This window comes from Felis catus, chromosome B3 (assembly GCF_018350175.1).
Source record: "Felis catus isolate Fca126 chromosome B3, F.catus_Fca126_mat1.0, whole genome shotgun sequence".
Lineage (NCBI taxonomy): Eukaryota > Metazoa > Chordata > Mammalia > Carnivora > Felidae > Felis > Felis catus.
In genome coordinates, this window is record NC_058373.1 from 7,090,812 (window position 1) to 7,116,702 (window position 25,891).

At 44.6% G+C, this 25,891-nt stretch overlaps 1 protein-coding gene across 9 annotated transcripts in view; it reads left to right on the forward strand.

The window, feature by feature from the left end:
- Positions 1 to 4,750: 4,750 nt before the first annotated feature.
- Positions 4,751 to 25,891, forward strand: part of DET1 (DET1 partner of COP1 E3 ubiquitin ligase) — a 58,880-nt gene continuing 37,739 nt past the window's right edge. For 7 of the 9 annotated variants that reach the window (XM_045058833.1, XM_045058835.1, XM_006932270.5 and 4 more), the window contains exons 1-4: positions 4,751 to 4,884; positions 10,653 to 11,745; positions 14,545 to 14,732; positions 21,618 to 21,809. In XM_045058833.1, coding sequence (XP_044914768.1) covers positions 10,663 to 11,745; positions 14,545 to 14,732; positions 21,618 to 21,809 — 1,463 coding nt within the window. In that variant the 5' untranslated portion in view covers positions 4,751 to 4,884; positions 10,653 to 10,662. Of the gene's footprint in view, positions 4,885 to 8,510; positions 8,658 to 10,652; positions 11,746 to 14,544; positions 14,733 to 21,617; positions 21,810 to 24,790; positions 25,451 to 25,891 lie in introns of those variants that run through there. The other 2 variants (XM_003986815.5, XM_019831905.3) reach the window with 2 other exon arrangements.

Consider the following 25,891-nt stretch of genomic DNA (forward strand, 5'->3'; position numbering starts at 1 on the left):
GCAGAGCCTGATGCGGGGCTCGATCTCACGAACCATGAGATCACGACCCAAGCCAAAATCAAGAGTCAGATGCTTAACTGACCAAGACACCCAGGTTACCCTCAACTTATATTTTCAACTCATGATGGGTTTATCTGGATGTAACACCACTAAAAGTCATGGAAGATGTGCCAGGCAGAGTGTTGAGAGCTTTAAATGCAATACTTAATTTTATTTCCTGCTGACCTTATAATATAGCTACTACAATTACTATCCCCATTTTGCAGATGGGAAAACTGAGGTGCAGATAGGTTAAGCAAGGAAGTAAGAAGTACTGGAGGTCAAATGAAACCAGTTTCACTGCAACCTAACACCCCCTTTTTCTCTTGGGGAAAACTTCTATGCCAGAGGTCAGCAGAGAAAAGAAGGCAAGGCACTATTGTCCTCTTGTCCCTATGCAGTGTTATGCTAGGGACAGGGCACTAGGAGTCCACATTCCAGGGGAAGGGAATTCCTTCTATTGCTCTGTCTTCACGTAGGCAAAGCCTGAGTAAGCTGATCAGTGAAGAGAGACACAGGCTGCCTGGATGCCAGACAGGGTGGAGGGGACTTTTACTCTCTGCTGTTGTTATGGGAAATTTCCAACATATACAAAAGTGGAGGGAAAACTGTGATGAACTCAATGTCCAAGAATGCTTTTGGTCTAAACTCTGTCCCACAGGGAAGGCTTTCCTGGAAGACATAAGAGGAGCTTCAGAAAGTCCTGCCTTCTCCATGGTGGGCGGGAATGGATAGGGAGGGCTGTGGAGGGGCGGGGGTGGGGGGGAGGTTGGGCTGACCCCTGAAGAGGGGCTGAACAGAGAAGGGGAAGGCCTGCAGCCCACTCACAGCTGTCTCTACAGACCACCCCAGCCACGGAGCTGGGGACGACCTGAAGGTTAGAGCTCCTCCCATTTGTTTTTTAACTTGAGATATAATGTGCATGCCATAGAATTCACCATTTAAAAATGTACAGTTCAAGGGCGACTGGGTGGCTCAGTCGGTTAAACGTCTGACTTCAGCCCTGGTGATGATCTCACGGTTTGTGGGTTTGAGCCCTGCGTTCAGCTCTGTGCTGACAGCTCAGACCCCGGAGCCTGTTTTGGATTCTGTGTCTGCCTCTCTCTCTGCCCCTCCCCTACTCAATGCTCTGTCTCTCCCTCTCTCAAATATAAATAAACACAAAAAAAATAAGAATGTACAGTTCAGTGGTTTTGAGTATATTCACAGAGATGTGCAACCAACACCCCCATCTAATTCCAGTACATTTTCATCACCCTGTAAAGCAACCCTGTATTTATCAGCAAAATTCCCATATTCCCCTCTTTCTTCAGCCCCCAGCAACCACTAATTTACTTTCTATTTTCAGGGATTCTGGATTTTTCATATACGTGGAGTCAGGCAATATGTGGCCTTTTATGTCTGGCTTCTTTCACTTAGTATAATATTTTCAAGGTCCATTGATGTCATAGCACATATCAGCACTCCAATCCTTTCATGACTAATCTTCCATCATATAGATATACCACCTTTGGTTTATCCAATCATCCATTCATGGACCTTTGAGATGTTTCCACTTTGTAGCTATCATGAATAACATTGCTATGAACATTTGTATACAAGTTTTTATGAGGACGTGTTTTTGTCTCTCTTGATCATATATCTAAAGGAAGTATTTCTAGGTCATACAGGAACTCCGTTTAAGTTGTTAAGAAACTGCTGAACTATTTTCCACCATGGCTGTAGCATTTATTTCCACCAGCAGTATAAGAGAATTCCCATTCTCTGCATCTTCACTAATATTTATTTTCCTTTTTGAAAATTATAGCTGTCCTAATGGCTGGGGAATGGTATCTCACTATGGTTGTGATTTGTATTTCCCCGATGACTAATGATGTTGAGCAGCTTTTCAGGTGTTTGTTGGCCATTTGTATATTTTCTTTGAAGAAATATCTGTTTGGATCCTTTGCCTGCTTTTCAACTGGTTTGTCTTTTTGTTGTTGAGCGGCAAGGGTTTTTTTAAGAAATATTTTTGATGCTGTACCCTGATCAGATACATGATTTGCAAAGATTTTCTCCCATTCAGCGGATTGTCTTTTCACTTTCTCGTAAGTGTCTTTTGAAGCACAAACATTTAAAAATTTCAATGAAGCTCAATTTACCTATGTTTTTCCTTTGGTTGCTTGCGCTTTTGGTGTTATACCTAAGAAACTGTTGCCTAATCCAAGGTCATAAAGAATTATGCGTATGTTTCCTTCTAAGAGTTTCATAGATTGGCCTTTATATTTAAGTCTTGGTCTATTTGGAATTGGTTTTTGTAGATGGTGTGAGGTGTGAAGCTTCTTTTGAGGTGTTCTTCAACACCTGCTGCCAGGGAAGCTCCTAATTTTAATTACCAGGCTCAGCACAGAGGCAGCAGGCCCCAAACATTTCCATCTGGGTAGCACTGGATAGTTTAAACTACATTCTCTTATGTGATCTCTCTAATAATCAAGTCAGATAATTACTCAATTTTATTTTGTTTTTTTTAAATGTTTATTTATTTTTTTTTTTTATTTTTTTTTCAACGTTTATTTATTTTTGGGACAGAGAGAGACAGAGCATGAACGGGGGACGGGCAGAGAGAGAGGGAGACACAGAATCGGAAACAGGCTCCAGGCTCTGAGCCATCAGCCCAGAGCCTGACGCGGGGCTCGAACTCCCAGACCGCGAGATCGTGACCTGGCTGAAGTCGGACGCTTAACCGACTGCGCCACCCAGGCGCCCCAAAATGTTTATTTTATTTTTGAGAGAGAGGGAGAGCGAGAGCAAGTAGGGGAGGGATAGAGGCAGAGAATCCCAAGCAGGCTCTGTGCTGTCAGCACAGAGCCCGATGCAGGACTCGAACCCACAAACTGTGAGATCATGACTGGAGCCAAAGTTGGATGCTTAACTGAGTGGGCCGCCCAGGCGCCCCTCCCCAATTTTAGGTGTAAGAATACAGACTTGGAGAAGGTGAGTGAGTTGCTTAAAATCATGTAGGAACCCGGAAGGCAGAGTCAGAATTTGGTACTAGAGGAGATAACCCTGGAAGAGGGGAGAGGGGCGATGGAAATCCTGGGTTATGGTCTCAGTTCTTCTGTTTGTGTTTGTATGAACTTGTACAAGTCAGGTACCTGTTGGGGTCTCAACTGCATCATGGGTGGGCAAGGGAGTTGATCTTGGGTAATTACAATAATACTTTAATGAGCACCTACCACATTCCAGGCTCTGTGCAGGCCGCTTTAAGTATACCACCTCTAATCTTTCCAATAACCTTACCTAGGCAGGCAACTCTTCCTTTCCCAGAAGAGAAAATGAAAACTGTGCAGTCAGTACCTGAGAACACAGTCTGGAAATGTCAAGGCTGGACAGAGAACCCAGCCTGTTTCCTCTCTGCTACCTACCCTTCCTGAGTCTGTGTGCTTATCTGTAAAGGTTAATTAATGTTCCTTCCTCCTACGATTGCTGTGAGCAACGTGGGCAGAGCCCTTCATTCGTGGGCTGAATCCTTACTGGGCACTTACAAGACGCTAAACCCAGCTGTAGGTGAGGATAGAACAGAAAACAAGACAAAATCCCTGCTCTCATGGAGTTGACATTCTAGAAGGGGGAAGGGAAACAGAACAGGGAAAGAAATTTACACACACACATCAGGTAATATTAGACAGTGATGAGTGCTAACAGAAAACAGCGGGTGGCAGCGGAGTGAAAGCAGCCAGGAAGCCATCAGGTGACTCATGCACAGAGGACTGAATGATCCAAAGGAGGCAGAGAGGGAAATCTGGGGGCAGACTGTCCAAGTAGAGTTTATGGGACTAGGTTAGTGCAAGAAGCTTCTCTGTACTTCCACTACGTGCCAGCAACTGCTTTGGGCAGAGTGTTCAGAAATGAATACAGTCCAGTGGTCCAAGTGCTCGCTGTGAGGGAGGAGACAACACAGAGCAGATCATTTCTTGGCCGATGAATGGGTGCATCTAATTACGAGGCAAAACATTAATTAAAAAAATTTTTTTTTAAGTTTTATTTATTTTTTAAGAAATTTTTAAATGTTTATTTATTTTTGAGAGAGAGAGAGAGTGCAAGCAAGTGGGGGAGGGGCAGCAAGAGAGGGAGACAGAGAATCCGAAGCAGGCTCCAGGCTCTGAGCTGTCAACATAGAGCCCTTTGCGGGGCTCCAACCAAGAGATCATGACCTGAGCCGAAGTTGGACACTTAAACGACTGAGCCACCCAGGTGCCCCTTAAGTTTTATTTATTTATTAAGAAAGAGAGAGAGAGAGAAAGAGAGAGAGAGAGAGACAGAGAGAGAAAGACAGAGAGAGAGAAAGCAGGGAAGGGGCAGAGAGAGGGAGAGGGAGAGATAGAGAATCCCAAGCAGGCAGGCTCCAAGCCCGATGCAGGGCTCAAACTCATGAACCCTGGGATCGTGACCCAAGCCGAAATCAAGAGTAGGACGTCTAACCGACTGTCACCCAGGTGCCTCTGAAACACTAATTTTACCCATGTTTTTGCAAACGTGTCCTGCAGGCGCGGAGACCTCACCGTAAGAGATCACCAACGTGACCAGGTTAGGGCTCCCTGTTAATTTTTCCTTCACAGCCACTGGGCCCCTGTGGTTTCGATCCCCCCTCCAGGCACCAGGGTGCGCTGTATCTTCTCTTGGTGCCGGCTGACGACGGCGCCGCGCTCTCCCCACTTCTCGCTGAGCCGCACTTCCGGCGGCAAGCGGAAGCGGGGACTCGCAGCCGCCGGAGCCGGAGGCATGGCGGGGGCGGGGCTGGGGGAGGCGCGTGCCGAGCAGGCCGGGGGGTCCGTCTCCCCGGCCCTTTGAACCCGGAGCGTACAGGTGAGGACCTCTCCTTTCTTGGCCCAGCCCCCAAGCCCGTCAGGCCCTTCCCGAGGCCTCCCCGGCTTCCCGCCGCGGGGCGGCCCCCTCCCTGCCAGACGCCGAGGCTCCGCGGCCCCCGCCCTCCCTGAGCGGTCTCTTCCCATTGAGGCCCCGCCCCGGGCTTCTCTTTCCGGGGGCGCCCCCTTGGGTGTGTGTGCCCGCCCCTCGGTATCCCCTTACCGTTTTGGGAAGCTGTCACGAGGAATTGAGGGGGGGGGTTCACCGGCCCCCGTGGGGAAGCCGAGACGCAGCAGAGGAAAAGGACAGGTCTAGTGCCACTCGACGAGCTAGTAGCCCGATCCAGCCAGGCTTTCTTCTCGTTCCATAAAAAACGTGCCGAACGCACACGAGGGGCCAGCCCCATCGCTAGGCTCTGAGAAAACTTCGGTGACTGGTGTGGACGTGGTTGCTTCCTATCCGGGGGGTACCGTTTAGTGGGGGGAGTAAATTATTAAACGCACAACCCTGCAAGTACAAGTGCGTATTCAAGTCGTGGCCGTTACTGTGGAGAAGACAAAAAATAAACGGGGAGCCCTGTGTTGGAGAGAATGGTCAGGGAAGACTTCCTGGAGGAGATGGCAGTTAGGCTGCAACTTGAGAAGTTATGGCAAGGGCCTGGGGAAAGACGTTCTAGGCAGAGGGAACAGCACCTGTGGACACCTGAGTTGGCAAAGAGCTTGGCGTGAGGCAGGTCCAACGTGCAGGAGATGAAGCTTGAGAGGTGTCACGTAGTGTGATGGGCGTGCAGAACACCCACCACCTAGTGCCACAGATAGGAGTAAAATGCAGGGACAGAGTTGCAAGGGTGGTAAGTGCCGTGAAGGAGAGGTGTGGCCAGTAAGTTAGTATTTTAGCTAATGGGGAGTCGAAGGAAGACTCTTCTGAGGAAGTGATTATGAGGCTGATGGCTGAATTGGGAGTTAACTCAGCAAAGGGAGGAGGAGAGCATTTTTAGATTTGGTTAACAGCAGGTGCCAAGCTTCCGAGACAGGAGGTAGGGTCCCTCTTGAAGAAAATAAATGGTTAGAGTTAACGGGAAAAGATGAGGCCGGAGAGGCAGAGCTGAGACCTTTGAGCACCTGGTTGGCATGTTGAGGGCTTGATTCTTCTCTTTAAGAGCAGTGGGGAGATACTGACCTGTATTAGTCCACAGGGGAAAGGACGCAGTCACCAAAGCATTTTGGAAAGGTCACTCTGGCTGTTGAAAGGAGTGGATTTAGGTAGGAAGCTGGTGCAGTAACGCAGACGTGAAAGTGTAAAAGTTCGGAGAAGGGTGCCGGCAGCTTGTGATAGGAGTAAGTGGAAGATTAGAGAGGAGTGTTTAGAGGGTAGAATCTCCAGAGTTTGGTGACTGATCAGGGGGCCGAGGGAAAGAGGGATCAAGGAAGACTGTCAGGTTTCTGGTTCCTGCTAGCTGGAGAGTTGCTAGGCCATTCATTCACTGGCCTAAGGGAGCTGGGAGAGGGCCAGATTTTAGGACACTCGTAAGTTCCTCTCTATTTTCGTAAGTCTCACCCTGACTAGAGGGGACTTTCATTACATACTTTTTCTATAGTGTTTGAGTTTTTATGAGCGTGTACTTTTATAATCAGAACAGTCAGGGAACAAATTGAAAAAGCCTTGAAAAACTCCATGTCTCTCAAAATCACAATTGTGTGATATAAAAGTGTGTGTGTGTGTGTGTGTGTGTGTGTGTGTGTGTGTGTACGTACAGAGAGGGAGAGAGAGAGAGCACGCACGCTGAGGGAAGGAAATTCAGTGACGATTTCCTGTACGATTTGGAGCTGAAGCCAACAGGTCGTCAGCTCCACTCACCCCACCCCTTCACACCCATCACCCCAGTTACTGGTGTCTTTCTCTTAAAAAGACAAATCAGAGAGGGGCGCCTGGGTCGCTCAGTCAAGCATCTGACTTGGGCTGAGGTCATGATCTCGTGGTTTGTGAGTTCAAGCCCCACATCGGGCTGTCTGCTGTCAGCATGGAGTCTGCTTTGGATCCTCTGTCCCCCTCTCTCTCTGCCTGTACCCCACTCGTTCTCTCTCTCAAAAAAAATATATATATTTATATTATAAAAGAGAAATCAGAGAATTTCAGATGGGACTATGCAAAGTGTATCCCAATTTTCTTAGAATTAAGCATCTGTTTTGCTTAATATGATCAGTGGCTCTTTCTTAGCTGAGCAACTCTAGTATGCACTTTATCCGACTCAGCAGTTCGTCTGTTAGATGGTGTCTGGTCCCTATTCCTCCTGTTCCTGGGCCTCGTCTGGCTTTCTCATCCCGGTCTGCTCTCCCTCTGACTCCAACCCAGTCTTAGGTTGGCAGGATTGCCCTCGGCAGGGATTGAATGAGGCAGTTTTGTATGCTGTTTGGTATTTTAAAATGCTTCAACCTTAATACTGTGTTTTTAAGGCTGAATCAGAATAGCCACATCAATAATGTCACTGTTACAAGGAGTAGCTGTGTATGACTTAATACCGTATTGTCAGCTGTGGAGGATTTTGCTCACTTGATCATGCCAAGGGTCTTTGAGAACTTATGAGATTGCTTTTAAACTCCCGCCGTTTCTTCCAAGCATCTGTTATTAAGTTTGTATCTTATTGGCCGTGCACATTCTGTAACTGATTGTGTTTTCCTTTTTGCTCTGGCTGCTGAGAAAATCAGGGCCAAATGAGAGGGCTGGCAGTGCTGCAAGTCCGTGTGGTGTGCCTTTCTGCGTACGTCTGGCTTCGTCTTATTGTCCTACCTTAGTTTTCTCTTCACAATTATTTTCTGATTAAAAATTCTGAGTACAAGTAATACTTTGAATGTATGTAATCTTTAAAGAATGACAGTACAGTGAGTGCTGATTTAGGAAAAAAATGTAACCTTGGAGTTGCCAGTGTGTCCCAACCCGTATCCAGTTTCTTACTTTTCTCAGGTAACCACTGTTCTAATTTTATAATACCTTTGCTTTTGATATTTGTGTTCCATATCTATTGATGGCTTTTATTTATTTATTTATTTATTTTTAAATTTTTTTTTTAATGTTTACTTTATTTTTGAGACAGAGAGCATGAATGGGGGAGGGCAGAGAGAGAGGGAGACACAGAACCGGAAGCAGGCTCCAGGCTCTGAGCCATCAGCCCAGAGCCCAACGCGGGGCTCGAACTCATGGACCGCGAGATTGTGACCTGAGCTGAAGTCGGACGCTTAACCGACTGAGCCACCCAGGCGCCCCTATTGATGGCTTTTAAACTAGAAATTGTTTGAAGCTTATGTAAAGAGAAACACGCGAAATACTCTGCTGCTTGCTGTTTTCATTCATCATTGTGTTCTGAGATTCATTTAGGTTGTTATGTGTAGCTAACATTAATTAGCTAAGCATTAATTTATTGCTTCATGAGATTCCACTGCATGAATATGCCTGGAAGAATTTATCTAGTCTTCTGTTGCTGGGCATTTGGAGTGTCGTCAGTTCGGTCCTGCCGCAGACATTCTTGTTATTTACGTGCAGATATTTCTGTAGATCAGGGTTTCTCATCCTTAGCACTATTGACCTCTTGGTCCAAATGTGGGGGCCCGGCCTGTTTACTTGGCAGCATCCCTGGCTTCTGTTTGGTGGACACTCATAACACCCCTCCTTCCCAAGTTAGGACAACCAACCATTGTCTCCAGGTGCTCCAGTTGCTCCAGTGAGGAACCAGTGCCCAAGATCAGTGGTTGGCAGACTTTTTCGCAAGGGGTCAGATAGTAAGTATTTCAGTCTTGTGGGCCCAGTGGTCTTCGGTCTCAACTAATCATCTACGCCTCTGTAGGACAAAAGCAGCCATAGGTAACCTGTAAATAAATGGGTATGGCTGTGTCCCAATAAAATTTCACTTACAAAAACAGGCAGGCAGACTGGATTTGGCCTGAGGGCATTCTGCGCTCTCTTGCTGTAATCTGGATCAGTAGGGAATATATTTTATATCCTCACCCAGTGCCTGTAACTCGTATGTATAATTGAAACAAAAGTTTCATGAAATAGTACTTGCCCTTACTGTATGTGATACAGTTCAGTGTTTTCTGGTTTTGTTCCACTTTTTAAAATGTCTGGTATATCCACTAAATTTATTTCAAAGCCTCATCAGTGAGTTGTGACTAACAGTTTGAGAAATCTAGTTTGCTCAGTCATAGAGATATGCACATCTTTCACTGGACCAGATAGTATCTATACTTAGGTACAGCATTTCAGATCCCTTTTAGAAGGAGGCAGGGTATAAGTAAATACCACACTGTGTATATGTTTTTATTTCTAAAATATAGATTAGGTCAGTCACTCCTGGTTAAAACCCACAATAGCTGGTGTGGCATTGGTGTGGCCTGGCGTGACATGTGAAGTGTTTTCTAGTCTGCCTCCAGTCTGCTTTTCTAAGCTTCTCTTTTATTACTCACTCTGTGCTTCCTGGGCTCTAATCACCTGGAATCTCTATTCCCAAATGTATCACGCCTCTCTCCTTCCAAGTGTATTTCCTCCAAGTGAACGCTCCTCTTTTACTTTGCCTTGTGAATTCTTTACCCTGCAGGGCCCATTTTGAATGTTGTTCCATGCATTCATTTAACCTACTTGTGAGCACTTGCTGTGCCTCGGGTTCTGCCCCAGGTGGTGGTGGGGATTCAGCAAGGAATTGGGCAGGGTACCTGGGGTCTTGTGTGTGGTGACAGATACTGAAAAGGTAAACAAGATAATTTAAAAAGTGAGAAGGGCTGAAGAAAACAAAGTAGGGTGAAATGACAGTTGGTGTGGATGGGAAGGTAGGGAGAATCTGAGAAGTTGCTGTTTTAGCTGAGATTTGAATGGTGACGCAGAGGCAGCTCAGCGCTTCAGAAACTTTCTGCTTCCTTCCGGCTTCCACAGTTTCCCAAGGAATCCACAGATGATTGCATTGTTCCCCTCCAGACAATATATCATTTATCTGGTTGCTTGCAAGATTTCTACTTTGTGTTTCCGTTTTTTAAGTTTGACTGTGATGGGTCTGGGCGTAGATGTCTTTGTGTTTATCACGCTTGGGGTTCTCTGAACTTCTAAATCTTGAGTTTACATCTGTGAGGGTTTGCTTTCGGATTCTCTATTGTATTCCATTGGTGTATTTGTCTGTCTTTATGCTGGTGCCACGCTTAAAAAAAAAATTACTTTGGCCTTGTAATATGTTTTGAAATCAGGAAGTCTGAGTCTTCCAACTTTGTTCTTTCACAAAATTGTTTTGGCTGTTTGGGGTGCCTTGAGATCACTTGTGCATTTTAGGATTAATTTTTCTATTTTTGCAAAAAACGCCATTGGGATTTTGATAGGGATGCATTGTGTTTATACATTGCTTTGGGTAGTATGGACATCTTAACAGCCCAGTAAATAGACTTCTTTAATGAATGTGCACTGAACGTTGCTGTTAACACTGAACAACTCTGATGTAGCTCTAGGTTTATTCTCTTGAATATTCCCAACATCTAAGCATGCTTTGCAGGTGTTCCTAGTGAATCAGGTCCTTCCCTCAAACCTGTTTTTGGACTCAGAAATGTCGGGACCACTTTCTGACTCTAATCTGAGAAGGAGAACTGCTGATCACTGTCATTTTGGGAGTTCCTGGGTCCAGGGTATAAGGAGGAAAAGCTTTGACTTTCTATACTTCTATACTTTCTATACCTTTCTATATTTGTATTTCGGTCAATTTTGTTTTGTTTTCGTGACTTCTTCACTTTTCCGTGCAGAGATGTGATAATGGATCATCATGTTTCCACCATCAAACCTCGAAGGATCCAGAACCAAAATGTCATTCACCGCCTGGAACGCCGACGGATCAGCTCGGGCAAGGCAGGCACCCACTGGCATCAGGTCCGAGTATTCCACCAGAATGTCTTCCCCAACTTCACGGTCGTCAATGTTGAAAAGCCTCCTTGTTTCTTGCGTAAATTCTCACCTGATGGACGCTACTTTATTGCTTTCTCTTCAGACCAGACGTCTCTCGAGATCTATGAGTACCAGGGCTGCCAGGCAGCCGAGGACCTACTGCAGGGCTATGAGGGGGAGATCCTGTCCAACGGCAATGACCAGCGGTCGGTCAGCATCCGCGGCCGGCTCTTTGAACGCTTCTTCGTCCTGCTGCACATCACCAACGTGGCCGCCAACGGTGAGCACCTGAACCGGGAGTGCAGCCTCTTCACTGACGACTGTCGCTGTGTCATCGTGGGCTCAGCTGCCTACCTCCCGGATGAGCCGCATCCTCCTTTTTACGAGGTGTACCGCAACAGTGAGTCCGTGACCCCCAACCCCCGGTCCCCTCTGGAGGACTATTCCCTCCACATCATTGACCTTCACACCGGCCGCCTGTGTGATACGCGCACCTTCAAGTGTGATAAAGTGGTCCTGTCGCACAACCAAGGGCTGTACCTGTACAAAAACATCCTGGCCATCTTGTCAGTGCAGCAGCAGACCATCCACGTCTTCCAGGTGACCCCAGAAGGCACTTTCATTGACGTGAGGACCATCGGCCGCTTCTGCTACGAGGATGACCTGCTCACCGTGTCAGCTGTCTTCCCTGAGGTGCAGCGGGACAGTCAGACGGGCATGGCCAGTCCTTTCCGAGATCCCTTCATCAACTCCCTCAAACACCGGCTGCTGGTGTACTTGTGGCGCCGGGCGGAGCAGGACGGGAGTGCGATGGCCAAGAGGCGCTTCTTCCAGTACTTTGACCAGCTGCGGCAGCTGCGCATGTGGAAAATGCAGCTTCTGGACGAAAACCATCTGTTTATCAAGTACACTAGTGAGGACGTGGTCACCCTGCGGGTCACGGATCCATCACAGGTATGCGGTGCTCTCCTGCTCTTTGCTCCTCCCATCCCCTTGGGAAGATGGGAGCATTTCTGTCTTTGCCTATAGCCAGCCTCTCCGAAATTCGCATTTCATGTAGTCTTGAATTTTTGTTTTCCTAGGCCTCAAACTCAAAGCAACTCCACTTTTCTCTGGCCACGTGTATTCATTTGGACAAATGGAAGCTAAATCTCAAGCCATTGGCATGTGGATAGTCAACTCTGTGATTATTACCCTGATTCTTCTGCAGAGCATTTTCAGTACCCCTGAGATAGAAGCCCAAATGCTACAGGGTCGAAGTTTGGACTGCCTGTGGATAATCCTGCCTTGATTTTGTGAGGCTGTGATTAGTGGTCTGACTGCTTTAGTTCTAGGAATGAGAATGAGCCCACCATACCAGAAACATTTTCTAAAAATTTAGCCTCTCTTTCCTGCCCAGATGGTTAATGTCAGTATACTTCTTCGTAAAGCCTTTAGAAGGTAACTAATAGGTAAGCTCATCTGGCAGTTAAGTTTTATGACTTTACTCTGACCTTGCCCATGCATAGATTGTAGGGCAGTGAAAAGATTAAAAGGAAGCCAGAGTTTCTTATCCCCCAAGTGAATCATCAGGACTTCCAAGTATTAGGGTTTTTCACTTTGGATAAAAGATCTCTTTAGGGGAGATAGCTATTTCTCAGATGGGAATAAAATGGTGTTAAGGGCACAGAAACATGTAAGACTCTTGGGTTGAAACACCATGTTGAAATTCAGGGTATTTTGGGCATTTCTCTTTGAGAGGCTCTCCACTTTAGTGTTGATCAAGTAAGATACCTACCTTTCTATACCTTTGCCCCCCTGTTCTATTTCCAGAATCTCTCCTTAGATAGGAGTTTGGGAATTGAGAATAGAGAGCAAACCAGTAAACCACAAAGGGGGCTGAGTCTGGTATCTCCCACTGACTTGCAGTTGCTTCTATCATAGGAGAGACTGTACAGGGCATTGTTTCCTGAGACCTTACCAGGCATCCATGGTAAAATGTTTTCCAGTATTTTTCTTCTGAATCATAGCCTGTGTATTCTTCAAGGTGGCGGGGAGGGGGAGCGGTGAGTAATAACGGTTGGATGTTACTTTTTCTGGATTCTTCTTCCCTATTAATGATGAAGTCACCCGTTGAGCCATCACGAAGGAGCATCTAGTGTATCTTATGTGTCATGGGGGGTTGGCAGTGAAGCCCTTGACTTCTGTACCCTTCTGTCTCGTATTTCCCAGTCTGCCCTGGAGGCAAGCCTAGTAAAGGTTTGTGTAATTTTATATTCATATAATTGTGATGGATCCTGGTGAAGTCCTGAAATGATCCAAATGTTGTCCACGTATATAGAAAGGACATGACTCAATCTTTTATTTAGGTTTGAGCTATAATTACCTTTTTCTTTTGGAAAGACTAAGTCATCTGTGGTAGCTGCATTTGAGATTATCCTTCTTCCCTTTGCTAAAAAACATGACCTACTTATTTCCGGTAGCTGTAATAAATTGTAGCTAGAATCAGTACTGGAGCTCGGTGTTTTGCTGACAGAGGTTGTAACTTTAAACCCAGTTTGCCCTAGTTGTCCTCCCACCTCCTTCCCCAGTTTAATTTGATAGGTTTCAATAAAGTTAATGAGTAAAAGGCACATGTACACACAAAGCCTTGCTAATATTATGGGTATTATTCTCAGGTTACCCTCCAACCTCTTTAATTTACAGCCGCATTTAATTTCCAGGTGACCGAAAAAGTCATGTAATGAAAGCTCTGGAAGGACTAATGACTAGTAAAACAGGTGGGCCACGTGGCTCCAGGAAGTGGTGATGGAGACTTAAAGTCAGTCATAGGAGGGGGAGTACTAATCCTAATGTTCTGAAAACTTCTAGAGTCCTGTTGGAAGCCTGCAGATTGATTCACACTGCCACATCCATTGTGACAAAACGCAGGGATTCCTGGAGCTTCCTTGTTAGGCAGAGCAGAGAGCACTGGTTGTTTAAAGGAAGAGGGCCTGTCCCCCAGAGGCCCATTCAGAGAAAGCAGTAACCCTGCCACCTGTGGCATTTGAATGCTTTTCAGATGTCCCCTCTGATCTTAATTGCTACAGATCTCAAATGTGTCTTACAAATGCTCTTGGCTGAAAGAACACTTGTGAAGGAAGAAATGGAAAACGCGACTCTGATTTTCCATTTGTTCAGTGGCAGTTCCCTGCTTGGTGACAACTTGCCTGGGCAGTTTTAGGACACAGTGTACTTAAGGTGTCTCTCTGCATGTTAGAAATCTTAAGAGGGAAAATAAATGCCCCTGAATTGAACTTTCAACTGTACGTATACAAGAGAAAATAATTTGCCAACAGGCAGCTACAGGCTACCAATTACTTTCTCAGCAGGAGGGAGAATTAAATCTGGCATTTTAAAAAAGTGCTTTTTATTTCAGGGTGGGTTGGAGAGCAAGTCAGGAATAATTACTAGGAAGGAAAAATGTTGAATTTGCAGTCTTAAATGAAAGATTGAAAACCTTTCTACACACATACGTGGGCCAGCTCAGTAATTCTAGCAGCAGATCCAGTGGTAAATCTGGCGACACTGGCCATGACTGATGGCCCTGGACTGATCAAGTCCACCGAGGCCTCCTCCTTTCCCAGAACCACGTGCAGCCACGTTGTTGTGCTAGTGCAGGAGGGGAAGGGTTCGCTTGTTTTCCTTGGGTAGTTTGAATTTTCAGCCAAGTGAGAAGTTTCCAAGGCATGGCCTCACACCCGCTGTCTCAAAGCTCTCTCTCTTCTTCTGCAGGCATCTTTCTTTGTGGTGTACAATATGGTGACAACAGAAGTGATTGCTGTGTTTGAGAATACATCCGATGAGCTTTTAGAGCTCTTTGAGAACTTCTGTGACCTCTTCCGTAACGCCACCCTGCACAGTGAAGTCCAGTTTCCCTGCTCAGCTTCTAGCAACAATTTTGCAAGGCAGATCCAGCGCCGGTAAGCTCTTTCAGGCTTAACAGGCTTAATCTCTCTAGACAATTCACTGATGTTAGGCCAGTAGTTGCTTCCTCCAAAAAACTCTCCCTGTATTCTCTCCGCCCACCTTGGTTTGGTTAGGTCTGCCTGTGGTAAACCCTTGGGTCACCCTGACCTTTTCCTTTCTGTCTCCCAGCACCTGTGGAATTACTAGTACACTGTCCGTGATTCCTCCCAGACTGTATGTGAGCTACGGAAAGATAGAGACTGTGTCTTTACTATTTATTGCTGTGTTCTCATGAATACGTTTATTATATGTATTGCATTTAAGTATTTGTGGAGTGATACGACTTAAGGAAATAATTTTAGAACTTCTGGTTAAACAGGATACGATGTGTTGAACACATGCATTTATCTCTGCTTCATCCCCAAATCCTATTAAAGTGACAAAAAGAAGTAAAAGGTGTAACTTTAACAAAAACAAAGAGAATGGGAAAGGAGAGACATGAGAGGCAGGAGATGATTGGCGACGGGATAGGAATCAGTGTTGGGAGCTGAGAAGCTAACTGATGAGTGGTAACTGACTTGACACACTTCAGAGAACAGAAACAAGACTGCAGAGCTTAGCCATCAAGAAACAAGTTGCCTTGCACCAGAGAACTCTGGAAAGGGTCAGAGAATTAGAGGCCCTAGGTACCTCTGAAGATACCTGTAATGTGGGCTTAAACTCAGAGGATTGGGTGAAGTTCTTGCAAGGAGCAATCAGAGGGCTCCTGGTGGCTCAGTCGGGTAAGCGTCCTACTCTTGGTTTAGGCTCAGGTCATGATCTCACGGTCCATGAGATTGAGCCCCACGTTGGGCTCTGTGCTGACAGTGTGGAGCCTGCTTGGGATTCTCTTTCCTTGTTTCTCTGCCCCTCACCTGCTTGTGTGTGCTCTCTCTCCCTCAAAATAAATAAGTAAACTTAAAAAAAATTAAAAAAAAAAAAAGGAGCAATCAGGCCCTTTAGCCCCTTTCTCTAAGCCTACTTAGCCAATTGACTGTGTCTTCTCCACCTCCGCAGAAGGCTGGAGGTTCAGTCTCCTGAGAAACTGAACCATGTAGGCCCTGGTTTCATGTTCGTGAGGCATAGCTGAGAGTAGGGATGAGATTGTCATGCTAAAAACAAGAATTGAATGAAAGCCAACAAACTGAAAGGTAAGATATGACAGCCAGGCTTATACTCCTTATGCAGGAGATTAGAGATTTTTCACTAGGGAAACTGACCAACCCAAAGAAGAGACCTTCAGATACTGACACTTACAAACACCTAGGTCACCCTAAATTAATACCACCCCCCCCCCCCCCCATCATCAGACAGGGTTTTCTCTGAACCAGAGCTTCTGATACAATTATCTGAGTACAACATTATTGTGAAATGAATGGTTACTCTGGGCCAAGGGCCCAAGCTGAATCCTACTCTAGTCAGTGCCTCATTGGATGCCACTTTAAATTGCTCCCCCAACCTTGGCCAGTTAGGGAAAAGATCTGCTTTAGGTTTCAAGATAGATCACACTGGAGTGAACAGAAGAATCAGAATAAGCATTACTGCCACTAGGAAAAATGAGCAGAGTAGGTACATTAACGCAGTGGCATCATCTTTACATAAAAGGATAGTAATCAACTAGAAATGGGTATTGGTTTTCAGACAGCTAACTTGCCTTTTCCTTTTTCTCTGGTTCACACAAATTTTCTGCCTTCTAAGCGTTTCTGTTCAGTTATGGAAGGATATTTGGAGACAGAATGTGGCTCAGATTGTGGTTTGTTCTTTTTGGAACAAATTTCCTTCTTTTAAAATTAACTTTAAAATTAGGCAGATCATTATCAACTAATTACAAAGCTGGGTACAGCTGGCTGAGTGAAAACATCAAAAGAAGTCACTGGAAAGAAGGTAAACTCCCATGAGGGCAGGGATTTTTGTCTGTTTCATTCACTGCCATATCCATAGTACCTAGGCCAGTGTCTTTCATGTGGGAGAAGCTTATTAGGTATTTGTTGAGTGAATGAAGTCACCCAGTAATTATAGGAAGCTATGTTTTGTTTTTGTTTTTTTAATTATTTCAGAATGCATCTGGAATTAAGTGAAATTTTAAGAAGTCCTAGGAGAAATAAAGTTTGAAGAGAAAGGTGGTGTTCTAGCTTTGTGATTCTCAAAATGTTGGATCATACCACCAAAAGATGTTGAACAACTGTAGATGTCCTTACATATTAATTTTTAAGTTGATCTTAACATTTTTTTGCTATTAAATTTGAATAATTGCAGAAGATGCAATTTTCAGTGTATATTAAATATTCGTTTTTAAAAATATTACAAGCTTTTTTCCCCCAGCTTTATTGAGGTACAATTAGCATATAACATCGTATACGTTTATGGTGTATAACGTAACACTTTTGAACATAGCCAGGGAAACCTAGTTGCAATAGTAATTTGGTGTTAGTATTTGATATAAAAAGTAGAGAGCAAATTATTCCCATACTGTTTGAAATTTCACATTGTTTCTTCTTGTCTTCAAATTCGTATTTGTATCCTAATATAACATTTTATATGAATTGTATCCTAACATATCCTAATATATATTCCTAATAGATCCTAATATATTTTGTTAGCCATCTTATCACGCTTTGCTGCATTGAAAGTACAATGTGTATATAAATTGGAATCATTTTTCATTTCGTGCGAACACATGACTCTAAATGCTCAATTTTACAGTCTCCAGTAATCTTTTGGTAAAAATAAGTGAAAGTGGATCCATTATAGGTTAGAGCAAATGTTCAAGAAAAAAAGGAGGTGGGGCGCCTGGGTGGCTCAGTCGGTTAAGCGTCCGACTTCGGCTCAGGTCACGATCTCACAGTTTGTGAGTTTGAGCCCCGTGTCGGGCTCCGTGCTGACAGCTCCGAGCCTGGAGTCTGCTTCGGATTCTGCGTCTCCTTCTCTTGCTGTGCCCCTCTCTCATTTATGCTCTCTCTTTCTCTCCATAAATAAAAAAACATTAAAAAAAAAAAAGAAAAAAAGGAGGGGAACACTGAGGATCATGAGTTACTTAAGGAAAATCTTTAGACCAAAATAAAACAGTAAAGAATAAAGGAGCAGTATTGCAATCACTGAAATCATTGAAGCTATAAAAAAGGAAACATTCCTAAAACAGAAATTTAAACTTTGTTAGGTATAGTTGAGAGAGGAGAATAAACAGATAAAAGTAGGAAAATGGGAGAGAAACGATGAAAAGGAATTACAGAATTTGCCCAGGAGGCCCAACATCTGTTTATTTGCAGAGGGTGGGTGGAGAAAATGAAGAGAGGAAATAGTGTAAGACAGTTTCCCAGTAGTGGAGACAGTTTCCCAACTTCCAGGTTGGCAGGACCTTTCAGTGATGTGCTGGGGCTGGCTTGTACTGGCTCACGAGGGCCAGTTGTTAAACATGGCAGGGATTTTTTGCAAGCTATTGCTAAACGTGGTGATTATTAAAAATTAGTTATTTCCTAACTATTTTACTATTATTTATGGTCTTGAGTGTATTTGTGTCTGTCTCCTCTGTGTGGTGAAAATACTGTATATTCTCTCTCTATATACATATATACATATGTATATTCTCTGTATATTCTGTATATTCTCTCTCTATATACATATATATATATGTATTTTCTCTACTGAAAATCTGCTGCTGCTCATCTTTCGACAATGCCACATTCAGTGATGTCACGTTGGTACCTTGAAACTGACCACAGCAGTAGGATTTACAGCACAGAAATTGGCGAGCGCTGCAAATCATGGCTTCTTTCCCCAGATAAATACTTCTTAAGTCTTTATTAGTGTATCACCAGCTCCATCAAGTACCCAATGGAAAAAAGACCTGTATGGAGGCATACCATCATGAAAATTTGGAACATTGAGGCCAAAGAGAAAATTGTAAAAAGTTTCAGAAAGAACATACATTTCACATGTTAAAAAATAAGTTAGCAGAATGGTATTGCGTTTATCAATAATAACACCGAAAGCTTGAAGCCATTAAGATCATGCCTTTAGAAGTCTGTGGAAAAAAATGATACCGAGTCTAGAATTTTCTATCCAGTAGGGTGGAACAAAGATTTTTTCAGACATGTAAGTTCTTGAAAAATTACTTCTCATGTACCGTTTCTAAGGAAGCCTCTGGAAGATGTGTTTTCCACATAAAACACAAAAGTATGGTACAGGAAATAGTCTGAAACCAGAGAGAAGCACAGAGCTCTCTGAAGATGATGGTAAAAGGGAAGTTCTGGGAGGGCTGGCTGGACCGGGGACTGTAGCCTGAGTGCCTGCAGCAGGAGGGCCTCACGACGTTCATGGTTATACATTTAAGTGAGCGTTGTATGTTTCCCTCCAGCCGTGGAGAACACCGAGCAGATACAGGCATGGAACGGGCAGAGTTGAGCTTAACCAGGGCTGTAGGTTTTCCAGGGAAGTGCCCCCAAGCAAGAGAAGGCAGAGTTGTGCAGGATGAGTGCAGTGGATTAATGTGGAATTGAAGCATGGCCTGAGGAAAGAGAGAGGACACAGGATATGGTCAAGGTGTAGGGTGACAAAAACTGGTCGAATCAGTGGACTGTAGGTCCAGGGAGTAGAGGGAATGGGCTGGAAAGATAGGCGAGGAGGAGGCTGGAGAGAGTGGTGCCTCACCCTGATGTTACAGAGAGGTCGCAGTCATGGGTAATGGTGAGACTGAGGACGTAGTACCTCGGAATGAGGGCTGAGGCAGAGAGGAGGTTCAGGAACCAGGGGGCCATGGTGCTGGAAGGATCATCTCTACGAATTTGGAAATCCCCACGAACTGAGAGAGGCATAACTGGACAGAATGACGGTGAGCCAGGTGTTAAACGCTGCAAGTTGTCACAGGGATGACGGCTTCATCTTTCTGTCCGTGGGGAGCATGGCGAGTGGAGGTGGTGGTGCTGCTGGAAAAGCACTGCTTTCACCGTGGGCCAGCCCCCGTCACTGGGAGCCGGTGAGCCAGGCAAGGCCGTGGTGCGGGCTGAGAGAGGTCGTGCTGGATCTTGGCTGCCAAGGAGCTGAAAACGATGATTCCTGCTCCTTCAAAGGGAAAGAAATAAGTTCTCTTTGGCCCAAGATTTAATTTTATGACTTACACTGAGGTGGTGAAAATTACTGTCAAGACGACTAACGAAAAGCAGTATTGATAGCTAGGCTCATAAACGAGGTGTTAATGTCCATCTAGAATCACAGGTTAATGGTGAAGACAAAATACAGAACCCATCTCATCAATCTTTCTGGTCTCCTCAAAGTCAGGAACGTTTAAGTTTTTAAATTTATTTTATTTGCTTTTCATGCCATTAATTTCAGGGATGAGATGTCATATTTTGTCCCTGGACTAAATTATTTTCCCTTTGTATTTTAAACCATATGATATACTTTGATGTAGAGGTTAAAGAAATACATACTGATGGTTGACATTCTTTCTAAGAAACTGTAGGAAAGTGAAAAAGAATAAAAACAAAATGTGATTACACAGGCACAATTATTTTGATGTATTTCTACCAGTCTGATTTTTTTTTTTTAATGTTTATTTTTGATAGGCAGAAGGTGAGTGGGAGAGGGGCAGAGAGAGAGGGAGACACAAAATCCGAAGCAGGCTCCAGGCTCTGAGCTGTCAGCACAGAGCCCGACGCGGGGCTCGAACTCACAGACCGTGGGATCATGACCTGAGCCGAAGTCGGATACTTAACCAACTGAGCCACCCAGGCACCCCCACCACCAGTCTGATTTTTAGGACTAATTTTTTTCTCTGTTTTTTTTTTTTTTTTTTTTTTTAAATCATGCTGTGTAGACAGAGTGTAGCCTGTTTCTTTTACTTACCATTATGATAAATGTTTCCACTGTTACTATGCAGGCTTTGAAAATTATGGTTTTCCATTAGGTTCTTAATTTTCTGTCAATTTATTGCTATCATCAGCAATGCTTTATTAAAGGGGCAGAGAGATTTTTCTAAGTATGGGATTGCTTCCTTAGGGTAAATTTCCACAAGAAGAGAAATGCTTGGTCAAAGGGTATTAAATTTGGTATTCATTACAAGTGTGAGAAATTGCCCCATGGTTGTTGTTATTAAAAATAAGTGAGATGTGTGACTCTGTGTCCGCGTGACAGTTCTTCAGACGCTGGCGTTTCTGCAGGAGCACAGGTAGCTAGCTCGTAAACTTTGAACACAGAATGAGTAGTTCGTCCAAGGTTTTTTTTGTTTTGTTTTAATGTTTATTATTTTTGAGAGAGAGAGAGAGAGAGAGAGAGACAGAGAGCAAGCAGGGCAGGGGCAGAGAGAGAGGGAGACACAGAATGGGAAGCAGGCTCCAGGCTCTGAGCTGTCAGCACAGAGCTCGACATGGGGCTCGAACTCACAGACCGAGAGATCATGACCTGAGCTGAAGTCGGCTGCTTAACTGACTGAGCCACCTGGCGCCCCTAGAGTTTTGATGGAAGTTGGCTTATAACTGATCCCAAGGAGAGTCACAGAGAGGCCGCTCTGTTCTACAGGGTTCTTTGCTCTCTAGAACTCTTGATGCAAACCTAGGCTATTATTTGGGGGAAGTAGAATTGAATGGAAGTGCTGTCACAGAGTAGTCACATTCCTTTTAAACTTGCTTGGAAAGTCTTTGTTAACTCTTCTAATGTAATTTAATGTTCCTATTGCGAATTTTTTTCTGTTTCTGAGAATATTTGTAGCCGGGCCGACTGGGGATGTGTGAGAGCTCTGACTTCCTGCATTACCTAGATTTCTGTTTACAGAATGAGTTGTTTTTAGACATGTTTTATCAGCTTAAAATCCAAGACAGCTTGGTGTGTCCACTAACACAGCCTTCCTTACTGGTGCTTTATTTTAGGTTTAAAGACACTATCGTAAACGCCAAGTACGGAGGGCACACGGAGGCAGTACGCCGGCTGCTGGGGCAGCTCCCCATCAGTGCCCAGTCTTACAGCGGTAGCCCCTACCTTGATTTGTCTCTCTTCAGCTACGACGACAAGTGGGTGTCCGTCATGGAGCGACCCAAGACTTGTGGAGATCACCCTATCAGGTACACCATCACTGTAGCCTCAGGGCTACGGGCGGCCCGCCCCCTCTCTCTTCTTGGACATCATTTCACTGTGACTATGTCCGCTTGTACTCATGGCTTCAGTTGGAGGGACAGGCTGTTTCTGTAATGTGGTGAGTGCTTTGATCATGTAGGTACTAGTCTCAGTAGTTCTGCCCTTTGCTTCTCCTGAAAACATCCAATTCAGATGAGTTTGTTCCCTTTTAAAGGTATCCAGGGTATAAAACCACATGCCATTTCATAATAGCAGTAGGTTGAGACTTTCTAAATTTATTTCACTCAAATCATTTTATCTCCCGTGTTATCTAGTAGAAAAGCTAGCAGAGATAGTTTGGGGAACAGGCAGGTTTTGGAGAAACTCCCGCTTCCTCACTTGAAGAAATTCTGGAATGTTGATGCTGTATTATTGCTAGAAACTTGAGACTGACCTCTTACAGGCAGTCCCTCCCTCACAAATGTCCTCTTCACAGAACCCCCCCCCCACCCCCCTGTTGGGAGCTTGTGTTGTTCTGTGTGATGTATTGGGTACTAGGGAGAGGATTGGGCACCACTGCCACCCGTGAGGTTATTTCGGGGGAGGTATGTTCTGGAACCCTGGGCTGGAGAGTGGAAGCTCTTTTTCACGTAGAAACATAGAAACAGTGGTAGCTGGTATTTCACTGTCCGGCTTCATTGTGTATGAAAGAGGCCTGTGTAACATATTCTGTACGATTAATCACCATTCATGGCGTTTCCTTTGGGAAATTTCAGTCAGTTTCCAAAAAACAGTTAACCTTTTTTTTTAATTGCAGAAAGTTTTAAACATATAAAAGCGGAAGAGTGTAATGAACCTGCATGCGCCCACCACCCGGTCTTTTTTTTTTTTTTTTTTTTTTTTTCCCCCCACCACCCAGTCTTAACAGTTGCCATCCCATCCCATGGTCAGTGTTGTTTTGTCTTTCCACCACCACCACTCCCCCTCGCCCCAAATGCCACCCTTGATATGATGAAGCAAATCCCAGATTTCATAGCATTTTGCTCATACATATTTTAGTAATGTCTAAAAGAGAAAGACTTACAAAAATACAACCTCAGTACCATTCTATCTTAAGAAAATTATCAAAAATTTATTAAGACCACCCAATACCTAGTTTTCACATTTCCCTGTTGTCTTGTAAATATTCTTTTGTGGTTCCACGTGTTCCCATCAGGATCTAAACAGGGTTCATACATTGTATTTGGTCGCTTCTCCCTTAAGTCCGTTTTATTCTATACGTTCTGCTTCCTTCCTCTTTTCCTTGCAGTGAAATTGTTGAAGAAACCATGTTGCTTGTCCTGTAGTGTTTCCCACATTCTGAAGTTTGCTCACCGCATCCCTGGAGTAGTATTTACTATTTTTCTCAGTCTCTCATATTTCCTGTAAACTGGTAGTTAGATTTAGAAGCTCAGACAACTCGCTTTGCTTACAGGCCCTTTGTGTGTTGGGGACTATGTGGGTGAGGTGAATGTGGTTTTCACGCGTAAAAGCATATCGTGGGCCTCATTTGATATTGTCAAGTAGTGTGAGATACACTCCCCTCCTTTCTGACCTGCCTCTGATTTGAAAAGATTAACCTAAGTGACAAATTTGGAAATGGCTATTGCCCCTGACTACAGGGGTTTTTCACTTATTTTTAATTTAAAATGAGAAATGTAAGGATATTAGAGGCACTGGAAGAGGAAATGCTGTGACTTGAACACCTGTATTGTGTATTCCAGTCTCGTCTTTGTCGTTCTGCAGGTTTGCACGTGCCAAGTTGTCATCCTGGTTAGCGTAATACTTTGTAGTCGGCTTGTATTTTATAAATGTTTTTCTGTGTTGTTACATAGTCCTCCTGACAGCATATTGTTCCCTCGTTAGACGCACCACAGTTGATTTAACTCTTCCCCTGTTGCTGAGCCTTTATTCTCGGTCTGCATTTTTACATTAGAGCTTTGATAGAGTAGCCGTCTTTATTCACATCACTTAACTTCATTTAGATTAAATTCTGAGGATACAAATTCTTGGAAATGGGATTATGAGTATCTTTATGGGTACATAGGTTTGTTTTCCAAAAGGGAAATTACAGAGCTCTCTATTTCAGAGCTCTCATTTTTCTGGAACTTACCCTAATTCAGCCCCAACCCCCCTGAACGTCTCTGGTTCCTGATTCCAGAGGACACTTACTTTGCATATGGGAAAATGTATTTAAGTATGGGGATGAATGGAATTATTCGATGAAAAATGTCAGACTAGTTAGTATTTTGTTTTTGGGTGTGAAAAAGAAGAACCTTTCAAAAGAGTTTGTTCTTAACAACTCAAATATGGGTCTACATCTACACTGTCCTATATCGGAGCCACTAGCTGCATGTGGCTGTTAAGCATTTAAGATGTGACTGGTCCAAGTTGACATGTGCTCAAGTGTCACACATCAGATTTCAAAGACTTAATACAAAAAAAAAGAATGAAATATCTCATTAATATTTTTTTACATGAATTATAGGTTGGAATGATAGTATTTTGGATGCCAATATTGGGTTAAACAGAATATTTTATTAAAATTAATTTCACCTTTCTCTTTTTACCTTTTTTAAATGTGACTACTTGGAAATTTAAAAGTGTGCACGTGGCTTGCATTTCATTTCTAGCTCTGGTCTAGATACTCTTGGGGCAGCGTGTCTGGAAAAGAGGAGGCTGTAGTTAAGGCTGTAACTAAGGGTTATCTTGGGAAAGAGAAAGGAGCCAGTGACTCAGGACAGCACAGTACAATTCACAGTGACCCCTGCATACCACGAGCAGCTCAGACAAAGGTGGTTTCGCAGTTCTGATACCCTGAGGCTGATGTAAGAGGAGATCCCGTGAGTAAGATTGAATTACGAGTTGCCGCGTTCCCGTGCTGAGCGGATTGCAAAGTGGTGGTGAATATCTCTGTACCATCCTCTCTTTCTCTCCTTGTTCTGTTTAGGTTCTATGCCCGGGACTCTGGTCTGCTCAAGTTTGAGATCCAGGCAGGCTTACTGGGCCGCCCCATCAACCACACAGTGCGGCGCCTTGTTGCATTCACCTTTCACCCTTTTGAGCCTTTTGCTATTTCCGTGCAGAGGACTAATGCCGAGTACGTTGTCAACTTCCACATGCGACACTGCTGCACGTAGGTGCCTCACCAGAGCCCCGTTACCTGGTCTTCTGAAACGTTGCCCCCTTCTTGTCTCAGTGGACTCTGAAGCAAAAGCTCCTGCCTACCGGCTTTGTTGGTTCCAGATGGTTATACCTCAGTTGGGGAGAGCCGGAGAGAGGAGCGAGGGTGGCCCAGCCAAATGGAATTTTTATCGTATCCAACTACTGATTGATTGCAAGTCCTCTGGTCCTTTCCCTGTGGGAATGCCCAGCATTAATTAAGTCCAGTTAGTTTTTGTTCTGTTTTGCATTTTATTGCTATATGAAGATGACAGCATTACACCTCCCCCCCCTTCATGTCCATTCTTTGGCATTATGGTATGCGGTCTGAAGTGGGTACATCTTTGCTCACGGGAACTGTGTCCATCTTTCCACGTAGCCGACAGCAGGGCTATCTTTATATAAAGAGAACACAAATAAAGCCTTGGTATTTTCTTACTTAAATATATCCTGTTTGCTGACTGCCTTCTGTCCCGATCTCACCGAATACTTTTCACATTTGTGGTTCCAGGAGGGACTGTGAAAGGGACTGGAGGCCATGGCTCCAGCAGCTGCCCTGGGGAGAGTGGAGTGGTGTGTGCCAGCACGGAAGACCGTTATCTGTCAGGATTGCCGTCTTCCCTGGGGTTTCGTCCTGGTAGTCGTTACAGCTGGAGGGGCCGGGCATAACTGCACGTTGTCATGTGGAAGCACGCTCCCATCTGCACGGTCTGTGTCATGCAGGTGGGAGGGTGATCCGTTCTCTGGGGCCGTAGCGGATACAGACACCGTGTAGCACGCACAGCAGTTGGGTCGTGAGAGCTGGCAGGCTCCACGTGTCCCTAAAGAGATCAGACTGACTGCTCCTGGATGGCCCGGCCGTCACAGCTCCTCCGAACACCTGCTGGCC